The sequence below is a fragment of the Magallana gigas genome, chromosome 1 (assembly GCF_963853765.1).
Source record: "Magallana gigas chromosome 1, xbMagGiga1.1, whole genome shotgun sequence".
In the NCBI taxonomy this organism is placed as follows: Eukaryota; Metazoa; Mollusca; class Bivalvia; order Ostreida; family Ostreidae; genus Magallana; species Magallana gigas.
In genome coordinates, this window is record NC_088853.1 from 12795592 (window position 1) to 12809700 (window position 14109).

At 36.0% G+C, this 14109-nt stretch overlaps 1 protein-coding gene and 1 pseudogene across 9 annotated transcripts in view; one reads left to right on the forward strand and one right to left on the reverse strand.

Moving 5' to 3' along the window:
* The window catches only part of LOC105348255 (multiple epidermal growth factor-like domains protein 10), a 90574-nt gene that overhangs the window by 21874 nt on the left and 54591 nt on the right, over positions 1–14109 (reverse strand). For 8 of the 9 annotated variants that reach the window (XM_066083317.1, XM_066083304.1, XM_066083282.1 and 5 more), the window contains 2 exons: positions 10091–10228; positions 5198–5335 (listed from right to left, as the gene is read on the reverse strand). In XM_066083317.1, coding sequence (XP_065939389.1) covers positions 5198–5335; positions 10091–10228 — 276 coding nt within the window. The remainder of the gene's footprint in view (positions 1–5197; positions 5336–10090; positions 10229–14109) is intronic. The other variant, XM_066083293.1, reaches the window with a different exon arrangement.
* On the forward strand, positions 10436–13645 carry LOC136273375 (uncharacterized; annotated as a pseudogene).

Below are 14109 nucleotides of genomic sequence, written 5' to 3' on the forward strand. Positions count from 1 at the left end.
TAGAGAAGTCATACAGGTTTGAAGTTTAACTAGTCTACAGCTTAAACATTTTAATTTAATTAGTCACAGCATGTTACATATCCTTACTATTTTTTCATTAGACATATACGGTTATTCTATGAGGCAGTGGTCAAGAAAATGATGAAGAAAAAAAAAATGATTTAATTAAATCCTTGATTTCTTAGGGGATCCTCTCCATAGTTATCAATTATCATTCTTGGACACCATAAAAATTTGTTAAAAATGCGCTTCATCCCCATATGTTTTGTATTTCAGCTCTTAAGATTTCTTTTTTCAAATATATGAAAACTATAATAAAGAGTGACCAAATAGTGAAATTTTAAAAAACTGTTCATCTCCTAGTTTGGTCCAGAAATTGTATCAAAGTTGAGGTTTGTTATCAATAATATGGCATATTGGGGAATAAATTGGTTTAGAAAAATTAATTTTTTCGCAAAAAAAAAAAACACGTTCTAAATGCCAATATATTTCTTAGATGCCCTGTCAATATATTCTTATTAAACCCCCCCCCCCCAAAAAAAAAAAAAAAAAAACAAAAACAAAACAAAAAACATGGCCGCCTCGAAAACATAAGTGAGTCATACTTTTATGCTTTATATGCATAGTTTACGATAAAAGGAAGCGATGACGCGTGAACGCCATTTTAGCCTTCTTTAAATGAAAACTATTCTTGATACCAAGTTGAAATACGTACTTGTTTAACAAATATGGCCCTCAAAACCGGCATTGCATCCAAAGGGGCATTTCCCGTTATAACGGTTACAAATCGTGTTGGTTAAACATTTTGCTCCTTCAAGTCTGTTGACGTACTCTCTGTTTATTTGAATTTTTTACATTATATTCTGCACCGCAGGGAAAGAATTATACATTTGTGGCCACCACTAAGAAGTGAGTCAGAGAGAGCTGGGCGAGTGCAGAGATGCAACGATTTGTTATCTTCTCACGAGATGCACATGTTTTGCCTTTTTCTAAAGTTCTCTCTGCCAATTCAGAATTAACTAACACAACCTTTCAGGTAAGTGCTAAGATTATTCTGTCATTCCATCCCCGTTTTTGACAATGTACTAATACAATTCATTTACTGTTTTCAGGCAAGTGCATCCATGATCTCTCAATTCCATGCGCAGATGAAGAGGGTGCTGAGAAGGCTGCTTAGGAAATTTGTGTAGGTGAAGGCAATAATCGACAGAGACATCACTGATGTACCTTTTGAGGATGCAAAATTCCAACTAAACAATCAATTGATTGCTATGGGACTTGAGACAAGGGACTACATCTCAAAACATGAAGATGAGATAGAACCTAGAACTATAGAGAAGTCATACAGGTTTGAAGTTTAACTAGTCTACAGCTTAAACATTTTAATTCAATTAGTCACAGCATGTTACATATCCTTACTATTTTTTCATTAGACTTATACGGTTATTCTAAGAGGCAGTGGTCAAGAAAATGATGAAGAAATTTCCATTACAAGACACCATTCTATTACACATTATTCACAAGTTTCTGAATCCTGACATGAGAGGAGTAGCATGTACAGAGGATATTAAGTTAGATATCATCTTCTTGCAATCAAACAATTTTATTTATTGCTAATTGTTATTTATTGTTGCTTTTCTTTTTTGAATTGTAATGGTCTTGGGTAAGAAGTTTTTTGGGACAGCAATAGACCTTAAAGATTTGGAGGATGAGGCTGCGGATTACTTTTTGGCTCCTGAATCATCTTTACCTAAGACAAGTTCATTGGAAACTTTTTGGAAGACCGTGTCCGAAGCAAAAGATGAATGTATGGGATGGATATGTACCAAAACTTATGCAAAGTTGCTTTTGCAGCTTTGACAATTGCCCACTCCAATGCAGACTCGGGGAGATGCTTCAGTATCATGAGAAAGGTACAAACCAATTGGCGACAGAGACTTTCTCATACTGCTTTGGACAGCCTACTGTGTGCAAAATTTAACACTGAAGGGGTTTGTTGTGATTATGAACCTCCCAATGAAATTCTAAAATCTGCAAAAAATGTCTGCAACTTGTAATGTTACTTATATGCTTTAATGTACAGCAAAAAAGTGAACTTTATTTGATTATTTTTGTCTATATTGTATGTACAGTTTTTTTTTCATCAAAATTCCAGTTTTTTCAGAGGTCTTGTATAGTTTTGGGGCTAGAAACTTATCACATGTATGCACCGGATTTCGTTTGCATCTAGGATCCAGAAATGGTTCCTTTAATAAATCATACCCCATATTAATCACACCTGGATACTATTCCCCGAATATACTTCGTTATGCGTCAGGAATAAAAATAACAAGAGGCCCATGGGCCACATCGCTCACCTGAGGAACAATAGGTATGATAAAATCAGCTCAACGGAGTCATAATACAAACTTTCTGGACAATGTACAGTACATATAGATCCTGTATAAATAGATTCATTTTCCCCTGGATATTCTTATGTTTATAATCATTAGTCCCTTTTCTAACAGGATGATTTTATAGTCATATCATATGTTGAGTATTGCAGTTCTCAAAAAGATCCCTTACAATAGTTTATATATGGGTTATAAACGTACATCAAACTCTGAACCTTCTCGTGAGGCAAAAGAATTGTCCTGGGGCCAAAGTCTTTACAATTATAAAGAATCATCTGGCCGATTAGTTTCTGAGAAGATTTTTAAAGATTTACCCTATATATTCCTTTGTTTAACTTTGCCCCCCCCTTGTGGCCCCACCCTACCCCTGGGGATCATTATTTTCACAACTTTGAATCTACACTACCTAAGGATGCTTTCACACAAGTTTCAGCTTTTCTGGCTGATTAGTTTCTGAGAAGAAGATTTTTAAAGATTTACTCTGTTTATTCCTATGTAAAACATCGACCTCCCATTGTGGCCCAAACCTACCCCCAGGGGTTATTATTTTCACAACTGTGAATCTACAATACCTGAGGATGCTTCCACACAAGTTCCAGCTTTGCCGGTGGATTAGTTTCTGAGAAGAAGATTTTTAAAATTTTACTGTATATATTCATATGTTAAACTTCGATCCTCCATTTTGCCCCCACCCTACACCCGGGGGTCAGGATTTTCACAACTTGAATTTACACTACCTGAGGATGCATCCCACAAGTGTCAGCTTTCCTGGCCGATTACTTTTTGAGAAGATTTTTAAAGATTTACTCTATATATTCATTTGTTAAACTTCGACTCCCCATTGTGGCCCCACCCTCAGGTGAGCTAAAAGGTTAAGTTTACAATTCAATAAGTTTGTTTCTGGAAGAACAGACTTAAAAATTTTTCGTAACAAATATTGACACATTTTTTACTTTTTTAATATTTAGCTTTAAAGATCTGTGTACAAACATAGAATTGTGAGCAAATCTCTGTATCTTGCTTATAATTCGAAGCTTAACACTCAAATATGGTTAGTAAATAGAAATTGTAGGGTAACAATTAAACACAAGAAACATGCACTACATGTATAACAAAAAAAGAACACAATTTATTTTTCCGAAATGAATCATATATATACATGTATATACCTACATATTTCCGTCAGCGATATCAAACTCTATTTAAACTGAATAAACTCGAGAAAATGCCGAGCATCTCAACAAAACCTATTGCATTAATCTACCATTACGCAAAAGATAATGCCGAATTACCGATAGAATGAATTGTATTTCAGTACCCCTACATCAGATTTTGCTTAATTTGCGCAGATAAACAGTTAACTGTCTCTGTTTGATTTGATACGTAAAAATCACGAAATACAGACGATAGTTCCCAGGTTACAAAGCATAAATAATGAAAACGAAACGAAAATCAGAACAAGCTAACACCAACGTCATGTGTGAAAACTGTCAACGCATTGAAATATTTAACCTTAATTTACTTCACAAAATCGGAACCAATATATTTTTCCCTTCATACGCGAACGGTTGCATAGCAAGCAAATTCATCATAGTCAGGTCGACCCTTTTTCGTTTAATGTAATGGTTGCTTTAAACAAAGAACCCCGTTTTATAAGTATGGAATACGAGTCTTGGTAAAATGGGTTTGCAAACCCGGGCCGTGGCAAAATAAAAGCCAGGGCAGATCGGCAATCGTCAGTTCCAAATACGCATTATTTTGCAGCAATATTTACAGCGAATACAAATATACTGGTCCATCAAATATCCCGAAATTTTAATGAGATTGGCAGATTCAAACCTGCTAATCTTTTGATTTGCTCAGGCCAAGCCTTGCCTACCCATTTTACCGTATACCGAGCCCGAAGCTATTAAACTGATTGAAAAACGTCTTTCCTTTATTATTATTTTCGTAATAACTCAGATTTGAAACAGAATTAGCACTTAATTTTTGCAATTTATATTTTCTTTCCCATAAGGATAATTTATGCTAAACTACGTTGAATTGAACTCGGTAGTTCTTGAGAAGAAGATTTTTAAAAATGCACCCCCCTTTTTCTACAGTTTCAAGGTTTCCTCCGCTTTGAATACAGATCGGACATTTATTTCTGCAATTTACATTTGCCCTCCAATAAGGATGCTTTGTGCCAAATTTGGTTGAAATTGGATAAGCGGTTTTAGAGAAGAAGTTCAAAATGTAAAAAAGTTTACAGACGGACAGACGGACAAACGGACAGACGGACAGACAGACAGACGGACGGACAGTAGTACTTTTGGCAACTAAGCGTATAGATCAGAACAAATTAAAGGAAATTCCGTATTTTTTATCAGATTTGTTTTTTTAAAAATCCTTCATTGTAGTAAAGTGTACAGGAAATGGCCTGTTGGCTGTGTTTGAGATGCGAAAACTCTTGCCGAATGTATCAAAATTGATAAAACGAGATGTATGTGAAACACTTCTGCCCCCCTCCCTTGCAAACATCTGAGAAGAAAATGAAAGGAAACTGCAAGTAATTGGAATTTTTTAAGTCCAAGGCGCATAACTCTGTCGAAAATGGCTCGATCGTACTCAAAATCGAAGTTGACCTAGATAATATTATGATTAATCTGTATACTAAATTTCATTTCAATATCAGCAACCTTTGCGAAGAAAATAAACGGAAACTGTTGGTGGACCGAATTACACATTGAATTGATTCCTAGTTCATTAAACAGGGGAAACTATGATAGTTTTGTTACTAAAATATACAAAGTTTAAATACGTACGTGTTTTACAAATATGGCCCTCAAAACCGGCATTGCATCCACTGGGACATGTCCCGTTATAACGATTACACGTCGTGTTGTTTAAACAATTCCCACAGGGTTCATTACAGTTTTGTCCATATGTTCCACTAGAACAAGCTAGAAAACAAAGAAGAAATACATAGAAAAAACATTTTACCCTTTGTTTTTATGTTTTAAAAGAATACCAATGGTTATATGAATTGAACAAGAGGCCCATGGGCCACATCGCTCACCTGAGGAACAATAGGTATGATAAAATCAGCTTAATGGAGTCATAATACAAACTATCTGGACAATGTACAATAATACATGTAGATCCTGTATAATTAAAAACCCTTTTTTCCTTTGAATATTCTTATGTTTATAATCATTAGTCCCTTTTCTAACAGGATGATTTTATAGTCATATCATATGTTGAGTATTGCAGTTCTCAAAAAGATCCTTAACAATATAATTTATATAAGGGATATAAACGTACATCAAACTCTGAACCTTCTCGGGAGGCCAAAGAATTGTCCTGGGGCCAAAGTCTTAACAATTATGAAGAATCATCTGGCTGATTAGTTTCTGAGAAGATTTTTTAAAGATTTACCCTATATATTCCTTTGTTAAACTTTGACCCCCCCCCCATTGTGGCCCCACCCTACCCCTGGGGATCATGATTTTCACAACTTTGAATCTACACTACCTGAGGATGCTTTCACACAAGTGTCAGCTTTCCTGGCTGATTAGTTTCTGAGAAGAAGGTTTTTTAAGATTAACTCTGTGTATTCCTATGTAAAACATCGACCTCCCATTGTGGCCCCACCCTACCTCCGGGGGTCATGATTTTCACAAATTTGAATTTACACTACCTGAGGATGCTTCCACACAAGTTTCAGCTTTCCTTGCCAATTAGTTTCTGAGAAGCAGATTTTTAAAGATTTACTCTATATATTCCTATGTAAAACTTCGACCCCCCCCCCATTCTGGCCCCATTCTACCCCAAGGGGTTATTATTTTAACAACTTTGAATCTACACTGCCTGAGGATGCTTCCGAACAAGTTTCAGCATTGCCGGCTGATTAGTTTCTGAGAAGAAGTTTTTTAAAGATTTACTCTATATATTCCTATGTTAAACTTCGATCCCCCATTGTGGCCCCACCCTACCCCCGGGGGTCATGATTTTCACAACTTTGAATCTACACTAGCTGAGGATGCTTCCACACAAGTTTCAGCTTTCCTTGCCGATTAGTTTCTGAGAAGCAGATTTTTAAAGATTTACTCTATATATTCCTATGTAAAACTTCGACCCCCCCCCCCCCAATTGTGGCCCCATTCTACCCCAAGGGGTTATTATTTTAACAACTTTGAATCTACACTGCCTGAGGATGCTTCCGAACAAGTTTCAGCATTGCCGGCTAATTAGTTTCTGAGAAGAAGTTTTTTAAAGATTTACTCTATATATTCCAATGTTAAACTTCGATCCCACATTGTGGCCCCACCCTACCCCCGGGGGTCATGATTTTCACAACTTTAAATTTACACTACCTGAGAATGCATCCACACAAGTGTCAGCTTTCCTGGCTGATTAGTTTCTGAGAAGCAGATTTTTAAAGATTTAGTCTATATATTCCTATGTAAAACTTCGACCCACCATTGTGGCCCCACCGTACCCCTGGGGTAATAATTATCCCAACTTTGAATCTACACTACCTGACGATCCTTCCACACAAGTGTCAGCTTTCCTGGCCGATTAGTTTCTGAGAAGAAGATTTTTTAAGATTTACTTTATATATTCATGTTAAACTTCGACCCACCATTGTGGCCCCACCCTACCCCCGGGGTCATAATATTCACAACTTTGAATCTAGTCTACCTGAGGATGCTTCCACACAAGTGTCAGCTTTCCTTGCCGATTAGTCTCTGAGAAGAAGATTTTTAAAGATTTACTCTATATATTCCTATGTAAAACTTCGACCCCCCCCCCAATTGTGGCCCCATTCTACCCCAAGGGGTTATTATTTTAACAACTTTGAATCTACACTGCCTGAGGATGCTTCCGAACAAGTTTCAGCATTGCCGGCTAATTAGTTTCTGAGAAGAAGTTTTTTAAAGATTTACTCTATATATTCCTATGTTAAACTTCGATCCCCCATTGTGGCCCCACCCTACCCCCGGGGGTCATGATTTTCACAACTTTAAATTTACACTACCTGAGAATGCATCCACACAAGTGTCAGCTTTCCTGGCTGATTAGTTTCTGAGAAGCAGATTTTTAAAGATTTACTCTATATATTCCTATGTAAAACTTCGACCCACCATTGTGGCCCCACCGTACCCCTGGGGTAATAATTATCCCAACTTTGAATCTACACTACCTGACGATCCTTCCACACAAGTGTCAGCTTTCCTGGCCGATTAGTTTCTGAGAAGAAGATTTTTTAAGATTTACTTTATATATTCATGTTAAACTTCGACCCACCATTGTGGCCCCACCCTACCCCCGGGGGTCATAATATTCACAACTTTGAATCTAGTCTACCTGAGGATGCTTCCACACAAGTGTCAGCTTTCCTTGCCGATTAGTTTCTGAGAAGAAGATTTTTAAAGATTTACTCTATATATTCCTATGTAAAACTTCGATCCTTCATTGTGGCCCCATCCTACCTCCGGGGGTCATAAATTTCACAAATTTGTATCTACATTACCTGATGATGCTTTCACACAAGTTTCAGCTTTCCTGGCTGATTAGTTTCTGAGAAGAAGATTTTAAAAAATTTACTCTATATATTCCTATGTTAAACTTCGACCCTCCATTGTGGCCCACCCTCAGGTGAGCTAAAAAGGTGTTAAGTTTACAATACAATAAGTTGTTAAAGTTGGTTTCTGGAAGAACAGACTTTGAAATTTTTCTTAATAAATATTGACATTTTTTTTACTTTTTTAATCTTTAGTTTTTAAGATCTGTGTACAAACATAGAATTGTGAGCAAATCTATGTATCTTGCTTATAATTCGAAGTTTAACACTCAAATATGGTTAGTAAATAGAAATTGTAAACAATTAAACACAAGAAACATGCACTACATGTATAACAAATAAAGAACACAATTTATTTTTTCGAAATGAATCATATATATGATACATGTATATACCTACATATTTCCGTCAGCGATATCAAACTCTATTTAAACTGAATAAACTCGAGAAAATGCCGAGCATCTCAACAAAACCTATTGCATTAATCTTCCATTACGCAAAAGATAATGCCGAATTACCGATAGAATGAATTGTATTTCAGTACCCCTACATCAGATTTTGCTTAATTTGCGCAGGAAAACAGTTAACTGTTTGATTTACCGAAGTCTCTGTTGGATTTGATACGTAAAAATCACGAAATACAGACGATAGTTTCCAGGTTACAAAGCATAAATAATGAAAACGAAACGAAAATCAGAACAAGCTAACACCAACGTCATGTGTGAAAACTGTCAACGCATTGAAATATTTAGCCTCAATTTACTTCACAAAATCGGCACCAATATATTTTGCATGTTTCAAAATTTCCCTTCATACGCGAACTGTTGCACAACAAGCAATTTCATCATAGTCCGATCGACCCTTTTTCGTATAATGTCATGGCTGCTTGAAACAAAGAACCTCGTTTTAGAAGTATGGAATCATTTTACCGGATGCCGAACCCGAAGCTATTAAACTTGAAACACGCCTTTCCTTTATTATTATTTTCGTAATAACTCAAATTTGAAACAGAATTACACCTTAATTTTTGCAATTTATATTTTCCTTCCCATAAGGATAATTTATGCTCAACTGCGTTGAATTTGCATAGGTAGTTCCTGAGAAGAAGATTTTTAAAAATGCACCCCCCTTTTTCTACAGTTTCAAGGTTTTCTCCGCTTTGAATGCAGATCGGACTTTTATTTCTGCAATTTATATTCGCCCTCCCATAAGGATGCTTTGTGCCAAATTTGGTTGAAATTGGATAAGCGGTTTTAGAGAAGAAGTTCAAAATGTAAAAAGTTTACAGACGGACGGACGGACGGACGGACGGACAGACGGACAGACGGACGGACAGACGGACGACGGACAAAATGTGATCAGAATAGCTCACTTGAGCTTTCAGCTCAGGTGAGCTAAAAACGCCTAAACAAACAAGCAAAAAGAAAAAAAAACAAGTAAAAAGCTTTCAACGTGACACCAAACCGGGTTTTATTTTATGTAAACTGCATCCGTAATCCATTTGTTAACCCTGAATTGCTCTTTATATAGTCACAGTCTATATATGGACTGTAAATTAGTTAAAAAGACTATTATATATAAATGTGAAAGGACAACTTTTTCTTAACTATTTTACAGTCTATATAAGGTCGAGAGGACAGTATTTTTTTAACTACCTTGGACACTATAAGAATTAGTTAATAATGCGCTAAATCCCCATGTTTGGTATTTTTGCTCTAAGGATTTCTTTTTCAAATATATGAAAACTATAATAAAGAGTCGGCAAAAAGTGAAATTTAAAAAACTGTTCATCTCCTGGTTTGGTCCAAGAATTGTATCAAAGTTGATTTTTGTTTTCAGTAATTTGGCATATTGTGGAATATACTGGTTTTCAAAAATTGATATTTCGAAAAATAACACTTTCTAAATGCCAACATATTTCTTTTTATGCCCTGTCAATAAATTTTTATTGAACCCCCCCCCCCCCCCAAAAAAAAAACCCCCAAAAAACAAACAAACAAAACATGGCCGCTTCGAAAACATCAGTGAGTCATAATTTAATGCTTTATATGCATAGTTTACAAAAAAGGAAGCAATGACGCGTGAAGACCAGTTCAGCTTTTATTAAATAAAAACTATTCTCGATACGTACGTGTTTTACAAATATGGCCCTCAAATCCGGCATTGCATCCACTGGGACATGTCCCATTAAAATAGTTACACGTCATGTTGCTTAAACAATTCCCACAGGTCTCGTTACAGTCTTGTCCATATGTTCCACTAGAACAAGCTAGAAAACAAAGAAGATATACACACAAAAAAATTTACCATTTGTTTGTTACTTTGTTTCAAAAGAACTTAAAAAAACAAACAAGAGGTCCATAGGCCACAGCACTTTTCTGACTATCAATGACCATAATATTCATTAAACAAAGGAACCTATGATAGTTGTTTTGCTAAAATATACAAAGTTTAAATATGCACTTATTTGACAAATATGGCCCTCAAAACCGGCATTGCATCCACTGGGGCATGTCCCGTTATAACGGGTACAAATCGTGTTGATTAAACAACTTGCTCCTTTAAATTTGTTGACAGTTCTCTCCTTATATTCGATTTTTTTTACAGTAGATTCTGCACCGCAGAGGGATAATTATACATTTGTGGCCAGCACTAAGAAGCTACTTTTGTAGTAATGGTGAGACAGAGAGAGAGCTGGGCGAGTGCAGAGATGCAAAGATTTGTTATCGTCTCACGAGATGCACATGTTTTGCCATTTTCTGATGTTCTCTCTGCCAATTCTGAATGAATTCAACACAACCTTTCAGGTAAGTGCTAAGATTATTCTGTCATTCCATCCCCGTTTTTGACAATGTACTAATACAATTCATTTACTGTTTTCAGGCAAGTGCATCCATGATCTCTCAATTCCATGCGCAGATGAAGAGGGTGCTGCGAAGGCTGCTTAGGAAATTTGTGCAGGTGAGGTCAATAACCGACACAGAAGATATCACTCATGTACCTTTTGAGGATGCAAAATTCCAACTAAACAATCAGTTGATTGCTGTGGAACTTGAGACAAGAGATTACATCTCAAAACATGAAGATGAGATAGAACCTTAAACTATAGAGAAGTTCTACAGGTTTGAAGTTTATCTAGTCTACAGCTTAAACATTTTAATCTAATTAGTCACAGCATGTTAAATGTCCTCACTATTTTTTTTTTATTAGACATGGAGGGTTATTCTATGAGGCAGTTGTGAAGAAAATGATGAAGAAGTTTCCATTTAGGAGGATGGTAAGTTAGATATCTTCTTGTAATTAAAACAATTTTATTTATTGCTACTTGTTATTTATTGCTGCTTTTGTTTTTTTTTGAATAGTAATGGTTTTGGCCAAGAAGTTTTTTGGGTCAGCAATAGACCTTTAAGATTTGGAGGATGAGACCGCGGATGGCTCCTGAATCATCTTTACCCAAGACAAGTTCATTGGAAACTTTTTGGAAGACTAAGTCCGAAGCAAAAGATATGTATGGGATGGTTATGATCTATAACTTATGCAGAGCTGCATTTGCAGCTTTGGCAATTGCCCACACCAATGCAGATTCGGAGAGATGCTTCAGCATCATGAGAAAGATTCAAACCGATTGGCGACGAAGACTTTCTCATACTGGTTTGGACAGCATACTGTGTGCAAAATATAACTTTGAAGGGGATTGTTGTGATTATGAACCTCCAAATGAGATTCTAAAATCTGAAAAAAATGCCTGTAACTTGTCACTTATATGCTTTAATGTACCGCAATAAAGTGAACTTTATTGGATTATTTTTGTCGATTTTTAATGTACAGTTTTAGTACTGTTTTGATATGGGGAGTGTACAGTTTTTTCATCAAAATTCCATTTATATCAGAGGTCTTGTATAGTTTTGGGGCTAGAAACTTATCACACATATGCACCGGATATATCGCCTGCATCTAGTAGCCAGAAATGGTTCCTTTAATGAATCACACTCCATATAAAACACACGCGGATACTTTTCCCCGAATATACCTCGTTACGCTTCAGCAATAAAAATAAAAATAGAAGCGAGAAAAATTGCGATGACATCAACTATGTTTTGTTGCAGTACTTTTGGCAACTAAGCGTATAGATCAGAACAAATTTAAGAAACTTCAGTGTTGCTTTCTTGTCACTCTTTTATTGTAGTTAAGTATACAGCAATTGCTGTGTTTGAAATGCTAAAACTCATATCATTTAATTTGACGATATTTCAGTTTTTCCCGAAACCGCTCACTATGCAAAACGTTGACACTGTTAACATAAAATTACACATTGAATTCATTCCTAATTCATTAAACAGGGAAACTATGATAGTTTTGTTACTAAAATATACAAAGTTTAAATACGTACGCGTTTTACAAATATGGCCCTCAAAACCGGTATTGCATCCACTGTGGCATGTCCCGTTAGAACGGTTACAAATCGTGTTGGTTGAACATTTTGCTCTTTCAAGTCTGTTGACGTACTCTTTGTTTATTTGAATTTTTTACATCATATTCTGCACCGTAGGGAAAGAATTATACATTTATGGCCAGCACTAAGAAGTGAGTCAGAAAGAGCTGGGCGAGTGCAGAGATTTGTTATCGTCTCACGAGATGCACATGTTTTGCCTTTTTCTGAGGTTCTCTCTGCCAATTCTGAATGAATTCAACACAACCTTTCAGGTAAGTGCTAAGATTATTTCTGTCATTTGATCCCTGTGTTTTGACAATGTACTAATACAATTCATTTACTGTTTTCAGGCAAGTGCACCTATTATCTCTCAATTCCATACGCAGATGAAAAGGGCTGCTGCGAAGGCTGCTTGGGAAATTTGTGCAGGTGAAAGCAATAACCGAGACAGGATTTTGAGGATGCATAATTCCAACTAAATAATAAGTTAATTGCTGTGGGACTTGAAACAAGGGATTACATCTCAAAACATGATGAGATAGAACCTAAAACTATAGAGAAGTTCTACAGGTTCGAAGTTTTACTTGTCTACAGCTTAAACATTTTAATCTAATTAGCCACAGCATGTTGAATATCCTTACTATTTTTTTTATTAGACATGTTGGGTTATTCTATGAGGCAGTGGTCAAGAAAATGATGAAGTTTCCATTTAAAGACACCATTCTATTACACATGAAGTTTCTGAATCCTGACATGAGAGGAGCAGCATGTGCAGAGGATGGTAAGTAAGATATCTTCTTGTAATTAAAACAATTTTATTTATTGCTACCTGGTATTTATTGTTGCCTTTCTTTTTTGAATAGTAATGGTTTTGGCCAAGAAGTTTCTTAGGCCAGCAATAGACCTACAAGATTTGGAAGATGAGGCCGCGGATTACTTTTTGGCTCCTGAATCATCTTTACCCAAGACAAGTTCATTGGAAACTTTTGGGAAGACCGTGTCCGAACCAAAAGATGTATGTATGGGATGGATATGTACCATAACTTATGCAAAGTTGCATTTGCAACTTTGACAATTGCCCACTCATATGCAGACTCGGAGAGATGCTCCAGTACCATGAGAAAGGTTCAAACTGATTGGCGACAGAGACTTTCTCATACTGCTTTGGACAGCCTACTGTGTGCAAAATTGAACACTGAAGGGAGTTGTAGTGATTCTAAAATCTGCCAAAAATGCCTGCAACCTGTAATGTAACTTATATGCTTTAATGTACAGCAAAAAAGTGAACTTTATTTGATTATTTTTGTCTATATTATATGTACAGTTTTTTTCATCAAAATTCCATCATATGCATCTAGGAACGAGAAATGGTTCCTTTAATAAATCATACCCCATATAAATCACACCTGGATACTATTCCTCGAATATACCTCGTTATGCGTCAGGAATAAAAATAAAAATTGAAGCCAGCAAAATCGCGATGACATCAACCATGTTTGTTGCAGTACTTTTGGCAACTAAGCGTATAGATCAGAACAAATTAAAAAAACTTTATTTTTTTTTTACCAGGGTTGCTTTCTTGTCATCCCTTTATTGTAGTTAAGTGTACAGAAATTTGGTCTGATAGCTGTGTTTGAGATGCAACAACTCAATCATTTAATTTGACGATATTTCAGTTTTTTCCCGAAGCCGCTCACTATACCAAACGTTTAAACAGT